At 44.2% G+C, this 22,827-nt stretch overlaps 1 protein-coding gene across 1 annotated transcript; it reads right to left on the reverse strand.

Moving 5' to 3' along the window:
* Positions 1-3,290: 3,290 nt before the first annotated feature.
* Positions 3,291-6,836, reverse strand: IRF2BPL (interferon regulatory factor 2 binding protein like). Its single transcript, XM_059850045.1, has one exon. The coding sequence runs from the start codon at positions 6,241-6,243 to the stop codon at positions 4,030-4,032; it is 2,214 nt and encodes a 737-aa protein (XP_059706028.1). The 5' UTR covers positions 6,244-6,836; the 3' UTR covers positions 3,291-4,029.
* Positions 6,837-22,827: the final 15,991 nt, after the last annotated feature.

Genomic DNA, 22,827 nt, shown 5'->3' on the forward strand with positions numbered 1-22,827 from the left:
TGCCCTCTGTGTCTTCTGGGGGGTGGTAGTAAAGACAACTCTTTCGGTACAGAGCTATGTTTTGGGTAGAAAATGCATGCTGTAATGGATTCTGATGGCTGAACGCCAAGGGGGAAGCTGTTCTGCTTCAAGAATAGCCTTACAAGAGTCAGCACTACAGTGACAGTTCAGTACTCTGCTGCAGATCTACAGGATGTGTCACTTTGGCAGAGAAAGAAGTTGCTAATGCACAACACAATCCATCCTACAATGAATGGAGAATGACTGCACACCAAAAAAAAAAAAAAAAAACAAAACAAAAAAAAAACAAAAAAAAAAAAACAAAACAAAAAAAAAAACAAAAAACAAAAAGGCAAGACTTAGGAAAAAGGGAAGCTGCAAGGCAACTACTGCATAGTAAGCTGGGAACCTGAGAGCTCTGAAGACAAAGCCCTTTCCCTTGAGGGGAAGAAAATCTCAGCTCACAAGACACATAAAGAAGCAGACAACCCTTTTTCCAGTGACTGCTGCAACCCTGCAAAGCTGCGCTGGCAGCCAGCCTATTTGAAGAGATTGCAGTTTCAAAACAATGTTAGTCCTGACTAGTTCGGGAAGGTGAGCATGCTCATATGCACAACATTGCTAAGCAAATAAAAAAGATAACAAGGTTTGTATTAAATTACACCAGTTACCATTGGTAAACTCAAGTTCCTGTTGGAACTGTGTAGTATTTCCCCCAAATGGACATAGCAGCTCTTCACTGCACAAACACATCTATCTCCAACTCACACACAGCTGCCAATGCTTAAAAAACAAACATCCAGTGACACATATGTTCTAACCCATTTCTAAGAAAATAGGCTACAAGGCTATTAAAAGAAATGTCAAGAATAATCTAACTGGAAAAAAAAAAAAACAACTAAAAACCAAAACACAACAACCCTCCCTGGGAAAATAAACCATTTAAATACTTCCCCATTACAAGAAGGAATGAAAGCACAATAAATGACCATCTGGACAAATAAATTAACTTACACCATTTATTCAAGCAAACATTGGGCTGTACCTTAAATAACTGGCAAGTATGGGGGATGGGAGCATCGCTGTAAAATACAGAAATAAGCTGAATCTCTGTACATGAGACTCGCTCGACAGCTCCCCTTTCCTCCTTGAAAAAAGGTTACAACTTGTTTGTCAGCTGTGGACATCTTCAGAAAGATAAAAACCTATGGAGTGGGTTCAAAGAAATGCTGGCTAATATGCCCAGACTGGCTGCTTAATGAGCCAGAGTAAAAGAAAAGGTCACATGGTTACAAAAAACCTCCATACAACAAACGCCCCGTAGCTATGGTTAACTTTAATTAACTGCAGTATTACAATTCACTTCAAGCTTATTTTCCACCAATGTTTACTGCACCTTACCTTTCCTTTGCCTGCTAAAAATCAAACTGATTAGTCTCATAAGTGGGCTTATGTTTCAAAAAATAAGAGCTTTTTGAAAATGATCTGAAATTTAAAAAAATCCACCAAATGGGTCTCTTTCTAGCTATAACTACTGATGAATGATTTCAAGATTACAGGAGTGGTTCTGTTTATATAAATCAGGGTATTCACACTTCTGTGATACAATTAAATGTTGAATAGCCAGTAGTAGTTCTCTTTTAATAGCAGCTGCAATTCACATATGAATATTACTTCTCCTTAAGTTTAAACTTGAATTTCAACCATGTGTACAATTTTTTTCTCTGCCAGTCGTGAGCTTACAATGTTAGTCTCCATACCTCATGATTTAAAAATAAACTGCTGTGTGAGAATTGCATGCTTAGAAATAATTGAAAATAGGACCAGTACAAATCTATACTCTAAAAAACATGTAAGTTGTATCCAGCAATTAACTCAAAACATTCTTTTTCTGCATTACTTCTTTGATCCATTACATAAGAACAATATGTTCGGAGATTTTTAAGCACTGATATATCACTTGGCAGAAAAAAAATATATATATTCACACACAAAGTCATTGTCTGAAATCACAGATATAGTGATGCCAAATACTAAATCTCAGAACACAACAAACCCCACCCCCTCCCCACACACATGAAACAGCCAGAGTGTATCTATACAAGACTGAAAAGATCTTAGGCACACTAAGAATATAGTCTCAAGTCTTCTACCATCGTTCCCACCAGGAATACAAATCAAGCATGTATTAAGACCAAGCAGATACCAAATGCCATCCAGACCTTCCTTTACACAACTATGGGGCTTTGGTGGGTGGGGATCCTTACTATTCAATAAAACTAAGAGCTCATAACCTATGATACTGTTGCATTTGGAACAGCTCTATATTCTGCTGGTCAAACTGCAAAGGATTTCTGCAGTGCTGCTGGGCTTTTTTCAGGTTTTCCCCTCTTTCCTCCATTTGCCTCACTGGAAAGGACAAAGTTCACACTAGATTTGTTTGCATTTTCTAGCTAGCATGAGGCCTGTGACCAACAGCTTTGCCTGTTGATCACTTAACAGGTATTACACTGCTCCCCTATCTCCAGAAAATGCCAATGTCCCACAGAATTGTTAAATATACAAAGAATCACATATAGTCATTGCCAAAAAGAAAGCATTCACTTCAGCACTTAAAGGAAGCTTCCTTGCCTGAAAACACAATAAAGTCCCTGAACTGCTCATCAATTCAAGTTATGAAAAGCCAATGCCTAAATGGGGTAGCAACCCACCAGCTGCAACACCAATTGTAGAAGCTGTTATTTCGTGCTACCCTTTCTGTACTCTGTTCAGCTACCGTCCTGCCTTACCGTGAGTTTGTGGCTAATGTCAAACTTTGACAACCACTCTTAAAATCAACTAAAATTATTAACTATGGGATGCTGGGTTGGTTTTGGTTTTGTTTTGTGAAAAGAAGACTTCATTTTAAATCTCAAGCCTTACTAAATTGCACAGGCAATGTACGCCTCCTGTATTGCAAACAGCTTGCAGCTGGAGAGCTGGGGGGGGGTGGGGAGGAGAAGGGAGGAGGAAATGAGATGCAGGAACAGTAAATAGAAAATGCTTAGTCAGCAACCGTTACTGCAACATTAAAGGTGAAATGTAAATAGGCACAGTGCCAAGATTTAAGTAAGTTTGATAACACCATCAACATCATCATCTTACTACATATAAGTGAAAATGTGCATACAAGTGCCACAATTATCACAACGAACTGCAGACTCTTCGTATAATGGAGACCTTTAAAAAGCCAACATGGCTTGCACATACTGCCTAAGCTTAGAGAAAAATAAAACTTGCTACTCAAGAAGTATTAATATCAATTGAATTTATTACAATTTACTAAGCTCCAAGGCACATTACAGTGTTCTGTTAACTACAGAAATGTATAAAGGACAAACAGAGCATGTTTCTCATGTACAGCATTTTGCTCTACTGTTCAAAAGCATCCGTGCATCAATAAAAGCAAAAACAAAAAACACATGAAGATTAAAAAACGTTCAGATCAATAGAAACAAACTGAAACATTTTCCTTACAAACTTGCAACAAAAAATCACCCTCCCCCCACAGCCACCCCACCGTTTTGCAACAAAAAAACAAAAACGAAAAAAAAAAAGGTGAAAGACTAACACTCAGGGCTTGTAAAACGTAAGCTGTCACCATTTTTGTAGCAATTTTTTAGGCATCAACACTGGCCTTGGCAAAAAAAAATTTTTTTTGTCTTTTGTGTTTTTCTTCTTCTTTCAGAGAAGTGCATACATTTACAAAAATACACACCAGCAGCAGGTAATCGCTAAGGGCTATTAACTTTGTACCTAGCCAACACACTGCCAAAGAAATGAGAACAGGTATTATGTAGTAACCAAACAATATTATATTCTGTTTAACAAAAACCAGCTCTATCCTTCAAATGAAGAAGAGTACATACCTTTGTTTCAAAATATAGAAACATACGACGAAAATAATGTCTATACATAAGACTAACTTTTGCAGTTTGTTATATTCACAATTCTACATCTTCAGGAGTCTGAAGGGATTGGATTTCTTACTCAAGGGTCTCTCTCCTTTTTCACTTTAACGTCCCCAGCTAAAATGGTCGCGATCTCGCCCTGCATAAATGCCCAAGGCACATTGGAACCGACTAGAGGGCATTTCTCTCCACTGGGGCAGTAGACTTCACCAGTCGCCCCTTGGGCCTTGATGCTCTCTCTGGAACAAGGGAAGCAGAACTTGTGGCTGGGCACAGAGGGGCACTGAACAAAGTGGGTGTCCTCCAAGCGTTCGTGGCAAATGGTGCAGCACAGGGGCCCACTGTTGGCCATGGGGGAGTCCGGAATGTTTTGGGGGTGCACTTGGTCCATGGCGGGGTGGGTGCTGGGGGGAGGAGGGGCCACTTGCAGGTTCATGTCCCCGTTGCGGGAGGCCAGACGGCGCTGGCCCGGCACCGAGGCCGGCGACACGGGGCTGCTGCTGTTCCTGCGGGTGGACGTGGTGGAGTGCACCGAGCTGCCGTCCTTGGGCGAGTGGGCATTGCCCAGCGTGTCGGCCACCGACATAAGCGCGGCCATAGGGGACTGTCCGTTCTGGGGGGCGGACTCGGGTGGTGTGGTCCGGTTGGAATGAGGCCCGAGGGGCGGCGGCGGCGGGGGGCCCCCGCCGTGCACCGCCCCGAAGCCCCCGGCCGACATGGTGAGCTTGAGAGCTTCGCTCTGGCTGGCCATCCACTGCTGCCGCTGCTGCTCGTCGCTGAGCTTCAGAGCCCCCTCGGCCGAGTCCGAGGGTTCAGGAGAGGCTTTCCTCTTGCGCATCGCCCCGCCGCCGCCGCCGCCGCCGCCACCGCCAGGTCCCCTAGAGGCGGCGGCTGTACCCTGCGCCCCGCCGGCCCCGGCCCCCGGCCGCGGGAGACTCACCAGCGCCGTGGGCAGCATGGGGCAGCTGGCGTCCAGGTAGGGCTGCGGCAGCATGTCGGCGCCCACCAGCTCCTTGAAGAAGCGCACAGACTCGGGCAGCAGGTCTCCCAGGAGCCGCCAGTCGCCAGAGCCGTGCTTCTTCTCGTACTCCAGGTACTTGAAGCCCGAGGAGAGGCCGCGGCCGAAGTCCTTCATACAGTCCTGGTACATCTGTTTGGCCACGCCGGAGGCGCTGGAGAAGACCGTGCCGGAGCCGCTAGGGTACTCGATGAAGAGCTTCAGCTCGTAGTCCATGCCCGGCTTGGAGACGGCGTCGAAGGCAAAGACGCGGCCCAGCAGTGCGTGATCTTTCTTGAAGCGCACCTCGTAGGGGGTGCAGCCGGCCAGAGTGAGCAGCGTGTCCCTCACGATCTTGGGCTTGCTGGCCCACTCCTCGGCTCGATTCCGCAAACTCTCGCTGAGCTCGGCCAGCGCCTCCGCGTTGCGCTGCTTCTCTTTCAGCTCCCGCTCTTGGTCACTGCTGGATACCGAGCCCGGCCGCTTGCCGCAGGCCTCGGAGGACGAGCCGCCGCCTCCCCCGGCACCACCGCCGCAGGTGCCCCCTTGGGAAGAGGCGGAGGGAGCGGGGGGACCCCCGCCGCCGCGGCCGCTCAGGCCCCCGTGCGGCGGAGGCAGAGCCACGCCGGAGGCAGCGGGGCCGTTCAGCAGCGTCTGCGGCAGCAGGTTGGGGGGCACATTCATCTGGGCGCCGGCGGCCCCCGGGGGCAGGCCAGACACGAGCCCCCCGTGCGCCCCGCGACGGGAGGAGGAAGAGGAGGAGGAGGAGTTGGGGCTTTGCCGGTTCAGCTCCGGTGGCCCATCCTCAGGCTGCTTGGGGAAGCCATTGGGCCCCCCCAGTCCGTTGGGCAGGCGGGCGCCATGGCTGCTGCCCAGGCTGCCCGGCGGCGGCGGGTACTCGAAGCGGCTGCGCTGCTCGGCCGCGGCGGCGCTGAGCCCGTAGCGGTCCAGGCTGGACTGGGTCAGCCCCGCTGAGGCCGCCTTGGAGGTGGCATCCACATGGTTGAGCTGCTGCTGGGCCGCCGCCGCCGCCGCTTCTTTGGCGGAGAGCGTCACTGCCTTTACACCGACCGGCGGCGGGGGCCCCGGGGACCGACCGTCCTGGAAGCAGCCGTGCGCCCGCTTCAGCTGCCGGGCCGTCTCGATCACGAACTCGATGCGGTCGGCGCCCTCATAATTAACGCAGCCCCGGCAGACGGGCTCCGTGAAGTCCCAGATCATGGCCCAGGGCATGCGGGGCAGATCGCATAGATAGCACGACTGCCTCCGCGACGAGGACACCTGCGCGGCGGACATGGTGCTGCTGGCTGGGGAGCTGCTGCCGCTGCCGCCGAGGTAGGGGCTGGCTCAGTCTTCCCCCCCGGGCTGCAGGGGGGGTGGAGGGTGGCTCTCCGTACCTGATCCTGTTGCCCGTTTCAGCAAGGGGGAATCGTCTGCCTTTAGTTCGCTTCTGCTGCCGGAGATGGCTTCTTCTACCTGGTCCTGCCGCTGCTGCCCCGGTGGGGGGGGAAACGATTACGCTGCTCCTCCGGGGGGCTGGCTGGGTGGGGGTCGCTTTCTAGCCGCTTCTGTTTCCCTGCGCTCTCTAGCTCTCCGCTTGCTGCTGCTCCTCCTCCGGGAGGAGGCGGAGGTGCACGGAGGAAGATGGGGGGGGTCACCTTCCACCCGCCACGGCTGCCTCGTGAGCTTGCAGTTCGGTACGTGCTGATCCACCGCCGAGAGCAAGACAGGGGCACCCGCACGGAGCTGTTCGGTCCCGGCAGCGGCGGCTACCCTGAGCGGCGGCGGAGCTGTGGCAGTCCGGGAGGAGCAGCGGCGGCGGCGGCAGCAGCGTGGCGAGCGGCGCCGCCTGCTCCTCACTCACATCCTCGCCGCTACTCGCAGTCCGAGCGCGGGGTGCTGCGCGCCGCCGCGTGTGGCTGCGCGCCCCCTCCGCCGCGCCGTGCTCCCCCCGCGCCGCGACGCCCCTCCCCTTCTCAGCGCCGTGCTCCCGGCTCGGCTGCACCCGGGCGGGGCCCCACTCCCCTCCCCCCAGCCGCCGGCGCGGAGCCCACTTGTTGCGCGGGGCGCGCATGCCCGGCGCGCTGCCCGCGCCCTCCCCGGCGCGGCCGCAGCTGGAGCGCGGCGGGGCGCGGGCAGCCTGCGCTGCCGGCTATGTTTGGAAACTTGAACGCCAGATCGCGCCCTCACCCTCCTCCCCGGCCGCGCTGCCGGCCCCCCGCGGCGGCACCGCGGCCAGGGCGCGCATGCACAGTCGTCGTCGTCGTGGTCGTGGTGGTGGGTGGTGGGTTTTTTGTTAGGTTTTTTTTTTGGGGGGGGTGGACGGGTTTGGTTTTTTTTGTTTTCTTTCTTTCTTTTTTTTTTTTTTTTTTTTGTTTGCTTGTTTTTTTTTTTTTTTCCTGACTGCGCTTTCTAAGTTCAGATGTCTCGCTTTCGGGATTTTGTAAACCCGCGGTTCGCCCCGCTTTGCTTTCGTGACGGCTGCGCGGCTTTCTGCCACAGCGACTGTCGGTGGGATTCCCGTGCGCTCCGGCTGCTGAGGCAAATGGGGGATCCCGCCTTAATATCCGATTTCGTGTTTCTCTTTCAGTGATCCCAGTGACAGAATGACACAGTTTTTGTAAGCCTGTGACTGCATCAGAAGCTCTTCCACTTTTGATTTGTTTAAACCAGCCATGTTTGCCAAGTGTTTAAGGTTGGGCTGGGAAAGATAGTGCTGTGCATTGCTCAAGGGTGTAGGAGAGGCCAGGCAGGTGAGTAATCGCTGTGATCTCATCTCGCTAATGCAAAGGGACATAGGATTTCCCCGGTGTTGTGAGAACATACGGCTTTTTTTTTTTTTTTTTTCCTTCTTCTTCTTCTATTTCCCCCTTTAAATAGCTACCTAACATTTGCATAACACTGTTAACAGGCAAATTACTTAAAACAACCTCGGTTCATGCAAATAAACCAAGAATTCATTTCACTGGGAGGAAAACAAAATAAATCCCCCCGAAGCTTTCCTTCCCCCGCCCGCGATCCCCGAAGTTGCCCGCTCCCCGCCTGGCCCCGCGGCCACGCCGGTGCCCGTGCTGGCCAGGAGGGGCTCTGCAGAACCCTCCTTTGCTCTCGTTGCAGTCGGCGGCTGTTTTTGCAAACATCGACATCGCTGCCTGCGTCCAAAGAATAATAAACTGTCACTGCGGGGACACGGTTCGTCCGGGACCCGGCGCGAGCGGCCACCGGCGTCGCGTCACTGGCGCGCAGCCGGGCTCACGGTGCCCGCGGAGACAGCGCGCATCGGGGAGGGCGGAGTGCGGGGTGGGGGGAAGCGGTCGCAGGCTCGGCGAACGCGGAACCTCTCCCAGCTGGGCTGTGTTGGGTGGATTTCTTTCTTTCAGTACCTCTTCCTGATTCCTTTGTTGCTAGAAACGCCGAAACCCCCGTCCATTGCAGGTTTCCCTCTGTGTTTTAAAAGGACTTAGTGTCTCTATGGCGGGGTGCCACGGCTCCCTTACACCGGCACGCTCAACAGCCATGCAGCACCGACGGGGAAAGATACCTTCTATTCGATTAATAACGTTTTGGTACTCACATGACAAAAACCCCTTTCCTTTAAATATTTCATATCACCATTATCTGTCATTTCCATTTTTAGTTGTCTAAAGCATTTTATATGTGTCTGGTCCTAGTCTATAAAGCTGACAAATGAGTTTGATTGTATGTGTGTGGAATTATTTTATAGGGAAGGCTTAATGAAATGCACACATTGAAGTTACAGAAATGGTAGGACCAGATAAAACACAGTTAGAAAATAAATTGTGACAAAGTGACTCTTTTTCAGGGGAAGCTTGTAGAAGCAGTAAGTAGAGATAGAAAAGTCTTTGAATTATGTGAGTATCCTGTATGCAAATTGGCTGAAGAAGATGCGCTAAAGGAGAGGGGATTTCACACTTAAAAATTTCACACCTAAACTGTGGACATTACAAAAGCTTCACAGAAGTATGGCAGATGAAAGCAGGTCAAAGTAAAAGTCTTTGCTTCCAGCCACAGTGATTTAGTGATGGCTGCAGGATTTCTACATTAATATGTCTTTACTTCACTAAATAAACATGAGTTCCTGAGTTCCCTCTGATTCATACTGGAATGTCAGCTCCTTTCCTATCCTTTTTCTGCTTCACGTTGATCTTCATATGAGGAGCAGAACTGGGCTCTGGTAAAAGGTCAGCCTCTGCTTTAAAAACTCGGGTCGAGAGACCTGAAGCTTCCACTCCATCCCGTGTGACTAAGAATGCAGAACTGCAACATATCCTGACTATTTCAGTCCCCGGGTTACACAAATCCAACACATGACAAGGCACTCCATGTGCTTGAACTACCCCTCACCCTTGATCCTCGATCCACTGAATCCTCCTGCAAGAAAGCCCTTTTTTGGTAAACTCACCTCACAGGAACAGACTTCTTGGCTCACAAGAGCCGTCTTTATAGCGGGTGTAAATAATAATCACCTTAGATATAATCTAGCCTTAGAAAACCATTTACAGGTCCTGTCAACTCCCTTTATAGTTTGTGAATAGAAAAAGAGAGAGATTAGCATCTGTGACCCGACCAAACTGCCTTTACTCTTACTTGCAGGATACACAGTTGTGGAAATATGTTTGTCTTTCCATAATGATTAAACTTTGATTTAAACTTTGGTCATGGGCACGTACTGTGCCATTACGCAAGCAGCACTTAAGGATGAAGTGTCAGCATAGCAACAATATGGCCAGCAGCAGCAGTGATCTCTGCAAAGCTGATTAATGAAGAGAACTGCAATGTAAATGCAAATAAATGCCACGCTGTGGCACCTTCACAGGGAACGACTTGTCAGTACCAATCTAATCTGGGAAGGGAAAAATAGATTGAACGGCAGCAATGTAACAAGCTTCCCATCCATGGCAGCACTGTCCTTGCGAGGGTAGCAGCACACTTTCCTGCTCATCTTCTGCCTTTTCTCTTTGCCATGCGAGTGACGGGACAGGAGCAATCCAGACTGGTCTTGCTGGATTTATACTAAACATGCCTGGTGTTTATTTAGCTCTGAAATAATCCAGGAATTAATATTACATTTGGAGGAAGCAAAGAGGAAGCCCAAACAATTAATCCATTCAGGTGTCTAATCTGGCTAACTGAAAGAAAGAAGCGAGCAAACAAAAAATAGCGTAAGAACCCCCCAAGCAGTAGATTGTTTAGGGAGATGCAGGGGAGTGCAAGGAGGAATGGACCTGTGGCTGAGAACAATTGCTACCCAGCTACTGTTTTCTGTGCAGGAACATAAGTCAGCACTGTGGATGTAGCATTAGCGATTCCACAGAGATTGGCCAAAGTTTATGACCTGCCAGTAGTCCCAAGGGACAAGGACTATAATTTTCACAATCAGAAGTGAAATCTACTTTCACTGAAGGAATTCCTTCCTTTCAGTCCCAGGATAAATACTGCCATCTGATAATACCTTTCCCTTTATTCCTATTACCATCTTCATTTGAAAGTACACACATGCACATATGGGTCTGTGTAACAATAAAACAGCACGTGAAGCATCGATTTAAATGAAGGAATCAAAATGATCATACAAAATACAGTGTGCAGGAGCTAGCCACTACCTTTCCTAGAGCCACCAGCAGGTATGGAAAGCAGAGGGTGCAACACACCATGAAGGACAAAGTGACAAAACCCAGGTGGCCTGGCTGCACCCCAGGCACTACTCCTAGACATGAGCTCCCAAAACACGGTGGTTACTGTAGATCTGGATGAGAGAGGAGTACTGTGGATTATGGATCAGCTGTGCATTGTTAATTATGCAGAATATAGGACAGCCCCAAAGTTTGCGAGCGATAATAATTAGGAGCCCATGATCTCAGCAGCTTGGGAGAGAACAGTCTGGTCTGGCTCTAAATGCTCACAGCCTGGGAATATGTTAACTCTTTCCTGTTCGCTTTACAAAGTTTTGGCACTGATCACTGCAGACGTCAGAGCAGCTGGCTCTTCTGCAGGCACTCACTTACGGAAATGGCTGTTTCTTTACTGATCCAAACAGCAGCTACAACTGGAAAAAAATACAAGAACGAGAAGGGTAGTGCACTCCAGAAAGTGTAATTTACATGGATTTACCTCAGAACAGCAAATAAAATCCGTCACAATCAAATGACTGGCTTCAAAACAATGCAGAGATTAGCAGTGAACAGAGCACTTGGTGGTAAAGACAGTGTGTTCAGCAAATCAAAACACAAACACTTCAGGAAGAAGTTGCATAATTTTGTCAAATTAAAAGTTAAACAACATTGTCTTCTACTAGAAGCTGCCAGGAAGTGTCAAAACACTCAGTTACAAAGAATAGGAGTAGTTACATGTTTCTGTTTATCATTTCAGTTCTCATCTCATTATAATTCTGGGTTTTTCCTACCATTTTTCAGGTAGCAAGTCTTGCTGACATAGAGAGTTTATTGCGTTCCCACCTAGGAACTCTTAAGACACATTTCTTAAGGGACGTTGCCTCTTGTTTCCTCTGCTTTTCCTGCTCGCTCTTCCACATCGGTGCTGGAGCGCGGAGCCGAGGGCACAGCGGGGCGGGGGCTGCCCAGCCCGCAGCCGGGCCGCCGCCCCCCGTGTGCAGCAGCGGCGGCTCTCCCAGTCTCTCGACAGAGCCTCTCGCTTCTGCCCCGGGAAGCACTGAGGGGGGGGTGGGGGGTGGTGTCGGTCTCTCTTTGAGACCCGCCCCACACCGATTTTCCTACAACTCTCTTTAAGGTTTGAAAAGCTGCCTGGGAGCCTAGATTTCCACACATTAACCTTTGCCAAATCTTACCGTGCAAAATAAGACACCTATAATTCTGCTCACTCTGCAAGGGACTCGCGACTGGGCAGTGCTTTTTAGGCTGGGATATGCAGAGCTGGGGCCTCCACTGTTGTTATTTTTACTTTTTCCTGGACTGTTTTCATCTTACATCCTGTGGACGTAGTAAACAATCAACAACAATGAATCAACTGAATCGGTACATTTTTTAAGGCTATTCCCACTGAGAGCCACTTGCACTTTCGTGACAGTTAAGAATCTGCCAAACATTAACTTAGTTACCAGCAAGACAGGCTCCTCCCTCCCTTCACCCCATACACAGATTGTTTATCAAAACGTGCTGCCAAGAAAAATATCCCTGCTTTTGGCCTCCACCAGTGATTAATAACACTTGAGAACTGAACAAAACTTCACTGTGTTTTCCAAAAAATGAGGGAGGTGGGAAAGGGGGGAAGAAAAGAAAAGAAAAGAAGAAAAGAAAAGAAAAGAAAAGAAAAGAAAAGAAAAGAAAAGAAAAGAAAAGAAAAGAAAAGAAAAGAAAAGAAAAGAAAAGAAAAGAAAAGAAAAGAAAAGAAAAGAAAAGAAAAGAGAAAAGAAAAGAGACTCTGATACTATTTTAAGTTATTTCACTCTGCATAACCTCCTTTTCCTCTCTAACTAGGCCATCTGAAAAGACCAAACCCACTTTTTCTCTAAGACCATGTTACAAATGCTGATTAATATTGTTATTGAAAGAAGGATGATATGGACAGAGGATAATGGTGAGAACAGAAGGGGGGTTGGGGGCAGTTTCTTTTATTAGCACATATCAAGATGAGCCATGGGGAGAAACCAAGAGGAAGAAAAAGATCATTTACTTTCTTTACAAAGACTGTTGGTAAAATTCCTAAGGGAGACTAAGTGCCAAAATTAACTGCCTTGGTGTATTACTTTTAGACACTACTGCCTGGGTGAATTAAGTCAAATCTTCAAGCAGCAGCCAAAGATAGCTGCAAGGTGAAAAAGAGGCTCTACATTTCCTTGGTTTTTTTGGTGAAACACACAAATTTGTGGAGATTGTCTTTGCTCCAGGGTTTTTCATCTCTCTCTCTCCCCCTCTTTTGCCTTCTGGGCTATTTTTACTGTTTTATATGTGGCATTTAAATGTGTTTTGCAATGGGTAAGCAAGGTAAGAAACAAGCAATCCTTTAGAAAAAGAGAAAAGTAAAAAATTAAAAAAAAAAGAGAATACATCATCACATACCATATCTATTTATGTGTGTACATACATGTGAGAGTATACATATTTATGTAAGAAATATGTATGTAAGTAATATCAGGTATTTTTCATTACTCTGTTCTCCAAAAAACATTATTTAGTATAAGATAATAAAAAGCTATTGAACAGTGGGATATAGACTAGTGAAAACAGTTTACTGAAATTAATGATGCTGGATTGAACCAAACCTTCCTCTCTTTGGAATTTGTGCCAGACATAGTTTTCCTGAACCCTGTCCAACTGCCTGAGCGACAGACAATTTTCATTCTATTTGTGCTAAAGGCTTATGACTAGTGCTGGAAAATGAAGCCCTTGCCCTTGATCTCAGTGCAGATTAAAAAAAAAAAAAAAAAAAAAAAAAAAAAAAAAAAAAGCGCAGAACTATGCCAATTTGTTTCCTCTGCCAGTAGAAGCCCTTGTGCTTTGGGTAATGCAAAACAATAAAAAGTTCACATGAAAACTCTCCACTGAAAGCAAACCCAGCAAGAGCCATGTATCTCTGCTACACTCATCAGCCAATTTCCTAGATTCTCACAACGTCATCAAAATGAAGAGGGTAAGGGCAAAGAATAGTTACCAGCCAGCAATAGTGTCTTATTTTATTGTTTCACATCTCACTGCTATGCATTTGATAATACTGCTAAAAAACTCTCCACTGTTAATAATCATCCTCTCCCTTCTGCTAACACCAATCTTCCCATATTCAGGTAGTGCATGTAGATTTAGGGCTGTGCAGCCCTTGTTGTCTGAGCTAATTCTATTTCTAAGGGAAGAAATACACATTTGACATACACCCCTTAAGTTATAAACAGTGGCTATACCGTAGTGCTGTCAGCCAGTTAATCTCTGATTGCTTTTTCCTAGATTATTAATAAAATTAGAATCCCAAGCAGAAGGCGTTTGCTTTCATTGTACAGTCTGCACTTGTGACATGGTACATGTGGAAAATTTTGAGTGCACTGCAGTGAATGGTCTGGGGGTTAGTTTTTAGCTTCCGCTAAGTACCTGGCAGGCTGCCATGCTGAAGGATTCTGGGAACTGAAAGGCTCCCAAGTACAAACTGCCAGCATTAAGCAGTCCTGACAGCTCTGCTCCTTCCACACTTGGCAGCAGTTCAAAGTGCTCTTTCATTTGAAAGGCTGGAAGGCTGCCATGTGCAATGCAGATTTGCTGTGCCTGCTCTCATAAGGAACTGATAAATGCCGTTGCTGTTGCCATGGGGACAGGAGGCTATCAGAATGGCCTTGTGATCTGCAGCCTCTCAGCTCTGCAGGTTTGGGTTTGGGGGTTTTTTGGGTTTTGGGGTTTTTTTTTGTTGTTGTTGCTTTGGTTTTTTTCGTGTGTGCGGGATTTTTTGGTTTTTTTTCTTTTTCTCTCTGAGATCGTGAAATAAATGTTCTAGAGAAGGTTAACTCTTGAAGGACAGGAAACGCTGATTTGAAAGGACAGGGTGAGCCTCTGTGCCTGGCTCCTCCAAAGTGCTGAGAACAAGATTAACACATACCTGCCAACTGTCCCTATTCGGGAATGACTGGCCCCAGGGTTTTTTGATTTTTTGTGGGATTTTTTTTGTTGGTTTGTTTGTTTTTGGTTTTGTTTTGGTTTTTTTTTTTTTTTTTTGAAGGCCAGGACGTGGGAGGTAGGGAGGGAGGGAGGAAGTGAGATGGAAAGATCTCCTTCTCCCCAGTCAGTCCCTTTAGATTTCTCTTCTAGCTCAGGATCTCCCAACATATTTAAAAGGCCATCCTCTTTCTTCCCCTCACGATCCCCACATAGAGTTTTCAGATGCTGTGGAAAAGAATTAATTTACCACTGGATGTTGTAGCATGCCCGATGTCTTTAACTCTCGTTAACATCAGTGGGCAACTAGCAGGATTAGACCCATTATGTGCACTCCACGTGTGGTTAGTGTGAATAAAAAGAATGAACAATGGGATATAAGACTGCATGTTTAAGAGCAATCTTAGTGATGATGCAAGTCCTGAGAGTGAATCTCAGCTTGTCCTAGGTCCCAAGATTAAAATAAACACACCTTTGAGCTATGCACAGTTTGAGTGTGTGTATAGATGAGTGTGCATATCTACTTCTGTAAAAGTGTTGAGAAAAATATAGGCAGCAAATATTTTAGTCAGAATTTATACTCATTTCCCGATGTTGTCTTTTTTTTTTCTTGTTTTTCACATTGTTTCTTTCCATCTCTGCTACAGCAATAGATCTGTCTTCCCTAAAGACATTTTGCTGCAGAGCAGTAAACTGAATTCTATTTAACCAAGGCGAAGTCTGAGCATGACATCATAGCAGGGAACAATGGAGTGCATCACTGCTCTCCCTGACCACTCAGCAAACTTCAGGGCAGCATTTAAAAAAATCAATATGGGCATGCATCTATGTTTACAGGCACATGTAAAATGCAATATATATTCAGATAGTGGCACAAAACATTAAGAAAGACAAAGCACTGGGGGAATTTTGTTTCTATACCCAAGTGTTAGCAGTCTGAGAGCTTTGTTCAAACCTGGGGAAAAAAGTCAACCACCCCCCATGTGAACAAATCCTCCCTTCTGTCTCTAAACATGGATCTCTGACTTTCAGAACTGTATACTTCTATCTTTCCAATATATATGAACAGTGTTGCATGAAATGAAATATTAAAACAGATTGACAAGCCATATTCAACAGACAATCTGCTGGTTAACCTGTAACATTTTTAAATAAACACCACCATTCTTACTTGACTTTCACTCCACTTTGGTTTTACTTATTTTTTTACTGTATTCAGTTTTAAAGCTTTTTGGTTGTGTTAATCAAAGATTTGAATGAAGAAAGTAGTCATTTGAAAAACATACAAGAGAGAATTTTTAAGGAGTAACAGAGAAATACTCACTATAAGTATGTGTACACACACATACCCACACACCCCCTCTACCTTTTCTGAATTCTCCTTTAGCTTATATTTTCAAGCAAATTAAAGCCTATGTGATTCTGAGTTTTGTATCTGACATTAGATTCTGATGGTTAAAACAATCAACATATCCAAATCAAGATAAAAGTTACTTGTATAGTTACCTGTGTACATTTACAAAGTAATTTCAAAATTACAAACAAGGCTGTATTTCACAAGCCTTTGAAGCACAATGAGCTAGGCCAAAGGAAATATTTCTTCCTGATTGCTTGGGATTATTATTAAAAAAAAAAAAAAAAAAAAGTGAAGTTAATTGTAATTCTACTGTAATATCTTTACCTGATTCTCTCTGGGTTCTTGCCTATGGTTGTCATGGTAATTTGATAATTCTGGCTTGTTCTCTACACATTCTGTTTGTCTCACTGGATTTCCTGATTATTCAGAAAACTCTTTTAAAAAATCCTCCTGTCTCTCTCCCTCTGCCCCCATTCTGACTCAATCCGGCTTTTTTCATTCATTTAGCATAGAGGAATGTGTACTATTTTGCTCCTAATCTGCTAGGGTGAAGTTGCTTGCTGCACTTACCCGAAAATGGAGATAATGAGCATACATACTAGAGCTCTTAAATTATCTTCCATAGTCTATGATAGGGGATAGAGAGGAAATGTGGAAAGATTGCTGCATATAGATTTCTTGTAGAGTACTTGGATCTTAATCCTACAGATATTATTTAGGGTTTAACTGCTGCATTTCTGACAGCAGAAACATGTATTTAACTGTTGCCTTTTCAAATGTGACAGACACATTTGTACCTAGAGCGAGAGTCAGAATGTATTCTCGCTATATGACAGAGTAGAAGCAATATTTTTATTCAGGGGTTCACTTGACAATTTATGCCAAAAGAAGCAAACTGATCATGTCCTGAATGCACCAGTGAAACACAAAGAAAAATGCACACAGCTAAGTAATATTTAGCTCAGGTGTGTAGTTACAAAAGGTTTATGTCATTGATATGTGCATATTTTAAAAGTACTTCGCAATAAATTATATATATAAAAGACATATGTACATATTATAGATGTACACATCATATATATTTATAAAGGTACATAAAATTGTTTTTTTGGGGGCTGGGGTTCTTCTGTAGGCAGTACAGGATTTTGTGATAAAAGCATGGAGTACCATTTCTACCTATGGTTACTTTGAATAATTTGCTTGAATATTTCATCTCATGTTATTACCTTTCATAGTCCTTGTACATTTAGCCTCTACACTTCAAGAAAGAGTATGTATTTTATTTTGCTGGTCAGTACCTCATACAACTACAACCTGAAATCATAAGAATCTCAAAGAATTATTTCAAGGCAAGTAATTCACCAGCATTATGAGTCATTACTGAAACTATGGTCCAATTTATTACAATTTTGACACAGTAATTTCCACTTTACACTGTCTTTACAATGTATCAATGGAATTTGCAGTCCCTCTGAATTAAAAGTATCTAGTATCAACTAGAAGTACCTGTACCAATGAAAGCTCCAAATTCTTCTGTGTGGTCTCCTTTGCCTACTTCTCTTTCTTGTACTGTAAAGCACATTTGGGATTTAAGTCCTTTTGATGGCAACATGTTGAGGAATCTGCTAAACTCAGTAAGCAGTCCAGCTGTGACAGCCCTTCTGTCCCAACCTATTGCCATAATCTAGGACATCAGTGACATCATCTCACAGTGTGTGACATCACTCTGTGAATCACAAGACTAGTAAAGGTTGCTGTTGGTGTCACAGGTGGTATTTGTCATGTGAGTGCAGTGTTCACACTCAATTTTAACTGTGAAAATGCTGTTAAAATAACACCTTGTACCTATAAATTTATTGGATTTTTTTCAACTGTACAAATCCTATCTTCTTCTTACTTTGATTTTCAAATTTTTATTGTCAATAAAATAAAAATTACATATTTTATCCAATTTCTATGTAATGCAATAAAGCAGCAATGAACACATTTTCTTTTACATGCTAAAAACCACCTAGCTCTGCTTCTGACCAGAAAAGGTTTCAGTAAATCACATGTAGGACATCTAATGTTAAAATGTTCTTAAATTAACTTTAAATTCCTATTTGTTAATGTACTTCTACAATGTAGACACTGCAGAAACTTAATAGACCATACTCTTCATACTAAGCACAAAAATTGTGCCCTTTTATTTCTGAAAATAAGACTGAGCAGGGCAGTGGTCTATTTTACATTTTGTTAACACCTAATTATTTTTATGAAACACATCCAGTAGCATTTATTATTTGGGCAATCACAAATATTTACAAAGAAAATATAGTTTTGAAAACAGTCTACATGATGATGCTTTTTTTCTTTTCCTAGAATATTGTTTGTTTTCATACCTGCTAATTGTTAAAATTCATTCATCTGTAGTGATCTTACTTTTATTTGTGTAAATTAGTAGTCTTGCTGTACAAATTATGAAGGCTTCGCCATGCAAGTGTACTAGGCTAAGCTATTTAATTTAAAAGTCAGTGTGCTCCAGTCCAATTTTTTATTGCTGTTATCTTTAGTTCTGTGAAGCCTTGGAACATTTCCCAGTCTGGATCTACAGAAAATTTCCCAGGAAAATGTATAAAGAGCCTGTGTTCTGCTTTACTCTGCAGTGCCTATGTGCTTTTGGTGAGCTAGGTCTTTGAAAACCCAGCCCATGCATGGAGTCCAGTCAGGCTGAAAAATTTAGCAACTGAGATATTTTACAATCCAAAATCTCTTTTAAACAAAGGTGTGGTTTAGCAGGACTGGCTGCTCCTGACCTCTTCCAGCCTCTTATTATTGCAGCTGCTATGATGTAAGGCTGAGTATGGTAAAGCTAAAGTAGCTGAGGCTCAGGGAGAAATGCTGAGAACAGCTGTTTTACTGTAAACATTAACAAGAGTTTGACTTCATTTGCAAGCTGGGAGCATTCACAGTTTCTGCACAAATAATACTTCAGGAATTTGTTCTAGATGTTCACAGCACACACAAAAAAATTTTCCCTTCTATGCATTACTGCAGCTTTGAAGCAAATTCTCTACAGAGAGATACATTCCATTAAAATCAACAGGGAATTTTTCACATTAATACACAGCTTCACACAGACGATGCAGACATACACTCAGGGAAAGAAGCAATATTTATCTGCCTTAGCTATTTCTAAAGCTCCTACCACATTAGAATCTAAGTGCCAATTAGGTACCAAAAATACTCAGTTGTAGCAGACATTGATGTCTGCTGATTATTACAGAGCTACAAACAGAATTCTATCCAAGAGGGCAGAGAGGGATTTGAATGCTTTCCCCCTAGCTTGGTGCTGCAATTCATGGATGTTAGGAAACAAATTTCCGACCTAATTTCCTCCATTACATTCTCAAGGCTGCTTTATTCTGAAGCAAATGAAAAGTCTCTGACAAAGTGACCTTTGCAGGGAGCAGGGGACATTCAGTGACAACACACACATCTGCATACGCACACACAGGCGTACGCATGGCCAGCTCCTCCAGACACTGAAAGCTGTTTTTTTGCCACATTATCACTGCAATGGAGTCTGTGAGGCAGCTCAGCCAGCTACTTGCACATCAGCCAGTGCAGATATGACAAAGCCTCAGCTGGTTTGCAGCCACTGCAGAGACTGCAATGGCTCTCCCTTCCATGAGTCCCTGTGAAAGGAGTACAGTTCAGAAATGGCTAGGCCAAGCCTATTTCTTGTGGATTCCCAGTTACCAGAGTAGTTTATTTGGTATAGTGGTAGCTCCTGCAAAATTCAGTAGCTCTGCTGGTGTTACAGTTTACACAAGGGACAACACTGGCAGGGAGGCAGCCCTGGGATGATGTAAGGATGGCTTAAAGCTGCACTTTCACCACCCTCTCTGAAGCCTGCCAAGAACTGCTTGGCCAAAGCTTGGAGCCTGGGCAACAGTCCCTACTTACAGACTCCTTCTAGAAACTCCCCATATTAAATATAAAACTGTATAAATCTTCACTATCTTCTTAATTTGCTACTATTATGGTTCCCAGCTAAGTAGCATAAACTCTGCTGAGCCCTTTGATAAAAGACCAAGGCAAACTTGGAATCCAGAAAGGCTTGTTAAAATTCATCACTTCATCGTAAAGTTGTGCCCATGCTGTTGGATATGGAACCCTTCAAATGAGAAATAAAATTACCAATTGGACATGGGATCTTTTTAATGTTCCCAGGACATCTACCACAAATCTGGAAGTATTGAATTTAGTATATCTCTAAAATTCAAAGCTAGTTAACTACATTATGTTCTTAGACTGTTTGTGTTTGTCAAAGGATAAGGATAAGAGGAAGTTTTTGGTGTCTGTCCTGTTTTATAGTGTTAATGTCTTGCGCAGTGAAACAGCTACTGTCTCCTCCTCCAGAGTGGCTGTGTTTCTTCAGATCATTATTTGTTTTTATATTTTGGGAAGAAACAACATAAAACACTGTCTTCCTGGTACAGCTGCAAATAATGCTTCTCTTGCATCCCAGTATAAAGTGGAAAATAAAAATATTCTGGGTGCTATTTCTTCCTGACCCCAGGTATCTCTAAATCTCCAATTAGAGTTTCACCATCCATGTGTGACAATGGAGGCTTTGAAATGCACCTGGAAACATATCTCTCTTTTTCTCTTCCTTCCGTCCTTCCCTCTGACAGGATTTCAGACCTCTGGAATCACATCTGTTGTGAGTTACCTTTCCCTAGTCATATTTTTTATTGTACAAATGTTAAAAAAAATACTCAGTTGTTTGCCTAGATCTTGTAACCAAAACAAGGCCCCAGCCTGTCTTTCTCCCCTGCCCATTCCTATAATTTCTTCTCAAGCTGAATGCTGAATGGGGATAAAGCCAGCATACTATTATGTTTGGAACCAGGTTCAATCCAGGAAAATGATACAAATGAACCTGGGAAATATGCTGCAGCTTGAGAAAGTAGTAAAGCATGTTAGAGTGCTCATATGTAACTGGAGATGGAGGAGTTGCTTCCAGAACAGGGACTGGAAAGGACATACTGGCACCTGTGTAATTTGTGAACCACTGAAGTAAAATTCTTTCCTCTGCGTCTTGGCAAGCCCAGTGATCAGATGAGATGCCGTGGCCTGGCCAAAAGAGAGAATGCTCTGGCACTACAGAAAACTCTTCTACAGCCAATTTTTCCTGTGCTAGTAGCTCTTCTCACCACCTCAAAAATGATTCCTGAAGCACCAGCCCAGGCTCACTTTCTGCAACTCAATGAAACATCTGTCACCACCACTAGAAACATGCAAACAAAGTGTGATGAGGCACCTCACAGTACTGGCCAGCAAAGAATAACCCTGCTCAAGGCTGGCAGCACACATTCAGGCTGCTTTATCAAGGCACAGGGATTCTGAAGGGCACTGAATGCTCTTTGCCAAAGTTTCATGAGAAAACCAGGTCGAAAAGTTTTGGTGTTATATTGAAATTCCTATTAAACATCCCTGTAAGTTGAAAAGTTTGGTCTTGCTGTCTGTTCCATTTACTAATCTCACCTAGAACCCTTCTTGCCTACAAATGTGCCAGACACACACAGCTGTCCACCAGAAAGCACATGAAACCAACAAATTGGTAACTCACAAAACTAGCCCACACTGATTTTCCTCTGTTAAAAACAGGACTGTTAAGGTATTTAGAGACCTGAGAGAGGTTGACATCTACACATACAATTCAATGCATTGATTCACAATACAAATTATAAATACATTTTAAAAATTTCACCCATTCCTTGATTCATCAGAAATAAAACCTCGTTTCTTAAATAAGTGTGTTTGAAAATCAGTCCGCCACTTCTTGCCCTCACTGCTGTCCTGCAAGTCATATGTCACTACCATAGCACATTTCCAAATGTTCTTCATGCCAGTGAGACACATCTGGTTATGAAGAACTGCACATATATCCCTTCCTAGTGCTCCCTTTCAGAATGCTGAACCAGTCAGGTTTAAGGAAATCACTGCAAAACTGTAGAAGTTTAGGTCAGAAACTGAACCCCCCAAAAGCCAATCATACTGCTCACATTGCTTACATGAATGTTCTATTTTAAAAAAGGGGGGTGTGGAATGGGTGCAGCAGGGAAAGATTCCTGTGATTCTCCTCAGACATTTTCGAAAGTCAGTTTTTCTCCAAATATAATCCAAAATTTCATCTGTAAGGGTGTGTGTTTATTCCAATTCAGGCAATGTTTGGGGGAAATGCATAAAACCAAATTGTATCACAAAAGTTTTTGATAAGAAAAACAACTCCAATCTTACTTGTTATCTGAAAACAGGCATAGTCAAGATTCTGTAATGGGAAAATGGCTGCATTCTGTAACAGGTCAAAACAAAAATGTACTCCAGTAACAGATAAAGTCTGACCTGATTTTTTAAGCTTTTCATTTTAAAGCTGTCCAGAAGAGCCACAGGAATAATGGAGCACTTGTAAGAAGGAATACAAAAGAACCATCAGTGCCAAATACACTCGGAAGGGAAATATCAGGGAGACTGTGAATCTCTGAAACAGACTTCTGAGGTGATAGCCTGAGGATCAGGTCCAATATGGGAATTAGTTACACAGAACTTCAACCCCACAATGCCAAAGAGAAAGGTACTGGGTTCCCAGAGGGGAGTTCAGAAACTCTTGTTCTGTGTCTAGATTTCATATATAGAGCATGGGAAAAATTAGGCACCTCCGAGTACAGTATTCAAAACATCTGTTTCTGCATTTTATCCAGTGACTATTTATATGAAATATTCAAGAAGCAGGCCAGAAGAGAATCTAAGGCTTTATCTGTCAGACGGGTGCCTTAACCAGAACAGTCATGCTTTCTCTTACGCTTTCTCTACTCCCTGTGACCCCCCTTCTCTTTCTCTGGA

Source organism: Haemorhous mexicanus, chromosome 6, assembly GCF_027477595.1.
Source record: "Haemorhous mexicanus isolate bHaeMex1 chromosome 6, bHaeMex1.pri, whole genome shotgun sequence".
Lineage (NCBI taxonomy): Eukaryota > Metazoa > Chordata > Aves > Passeriformes > Fringillidae > Haemorhous > Haemorhous mexicanus.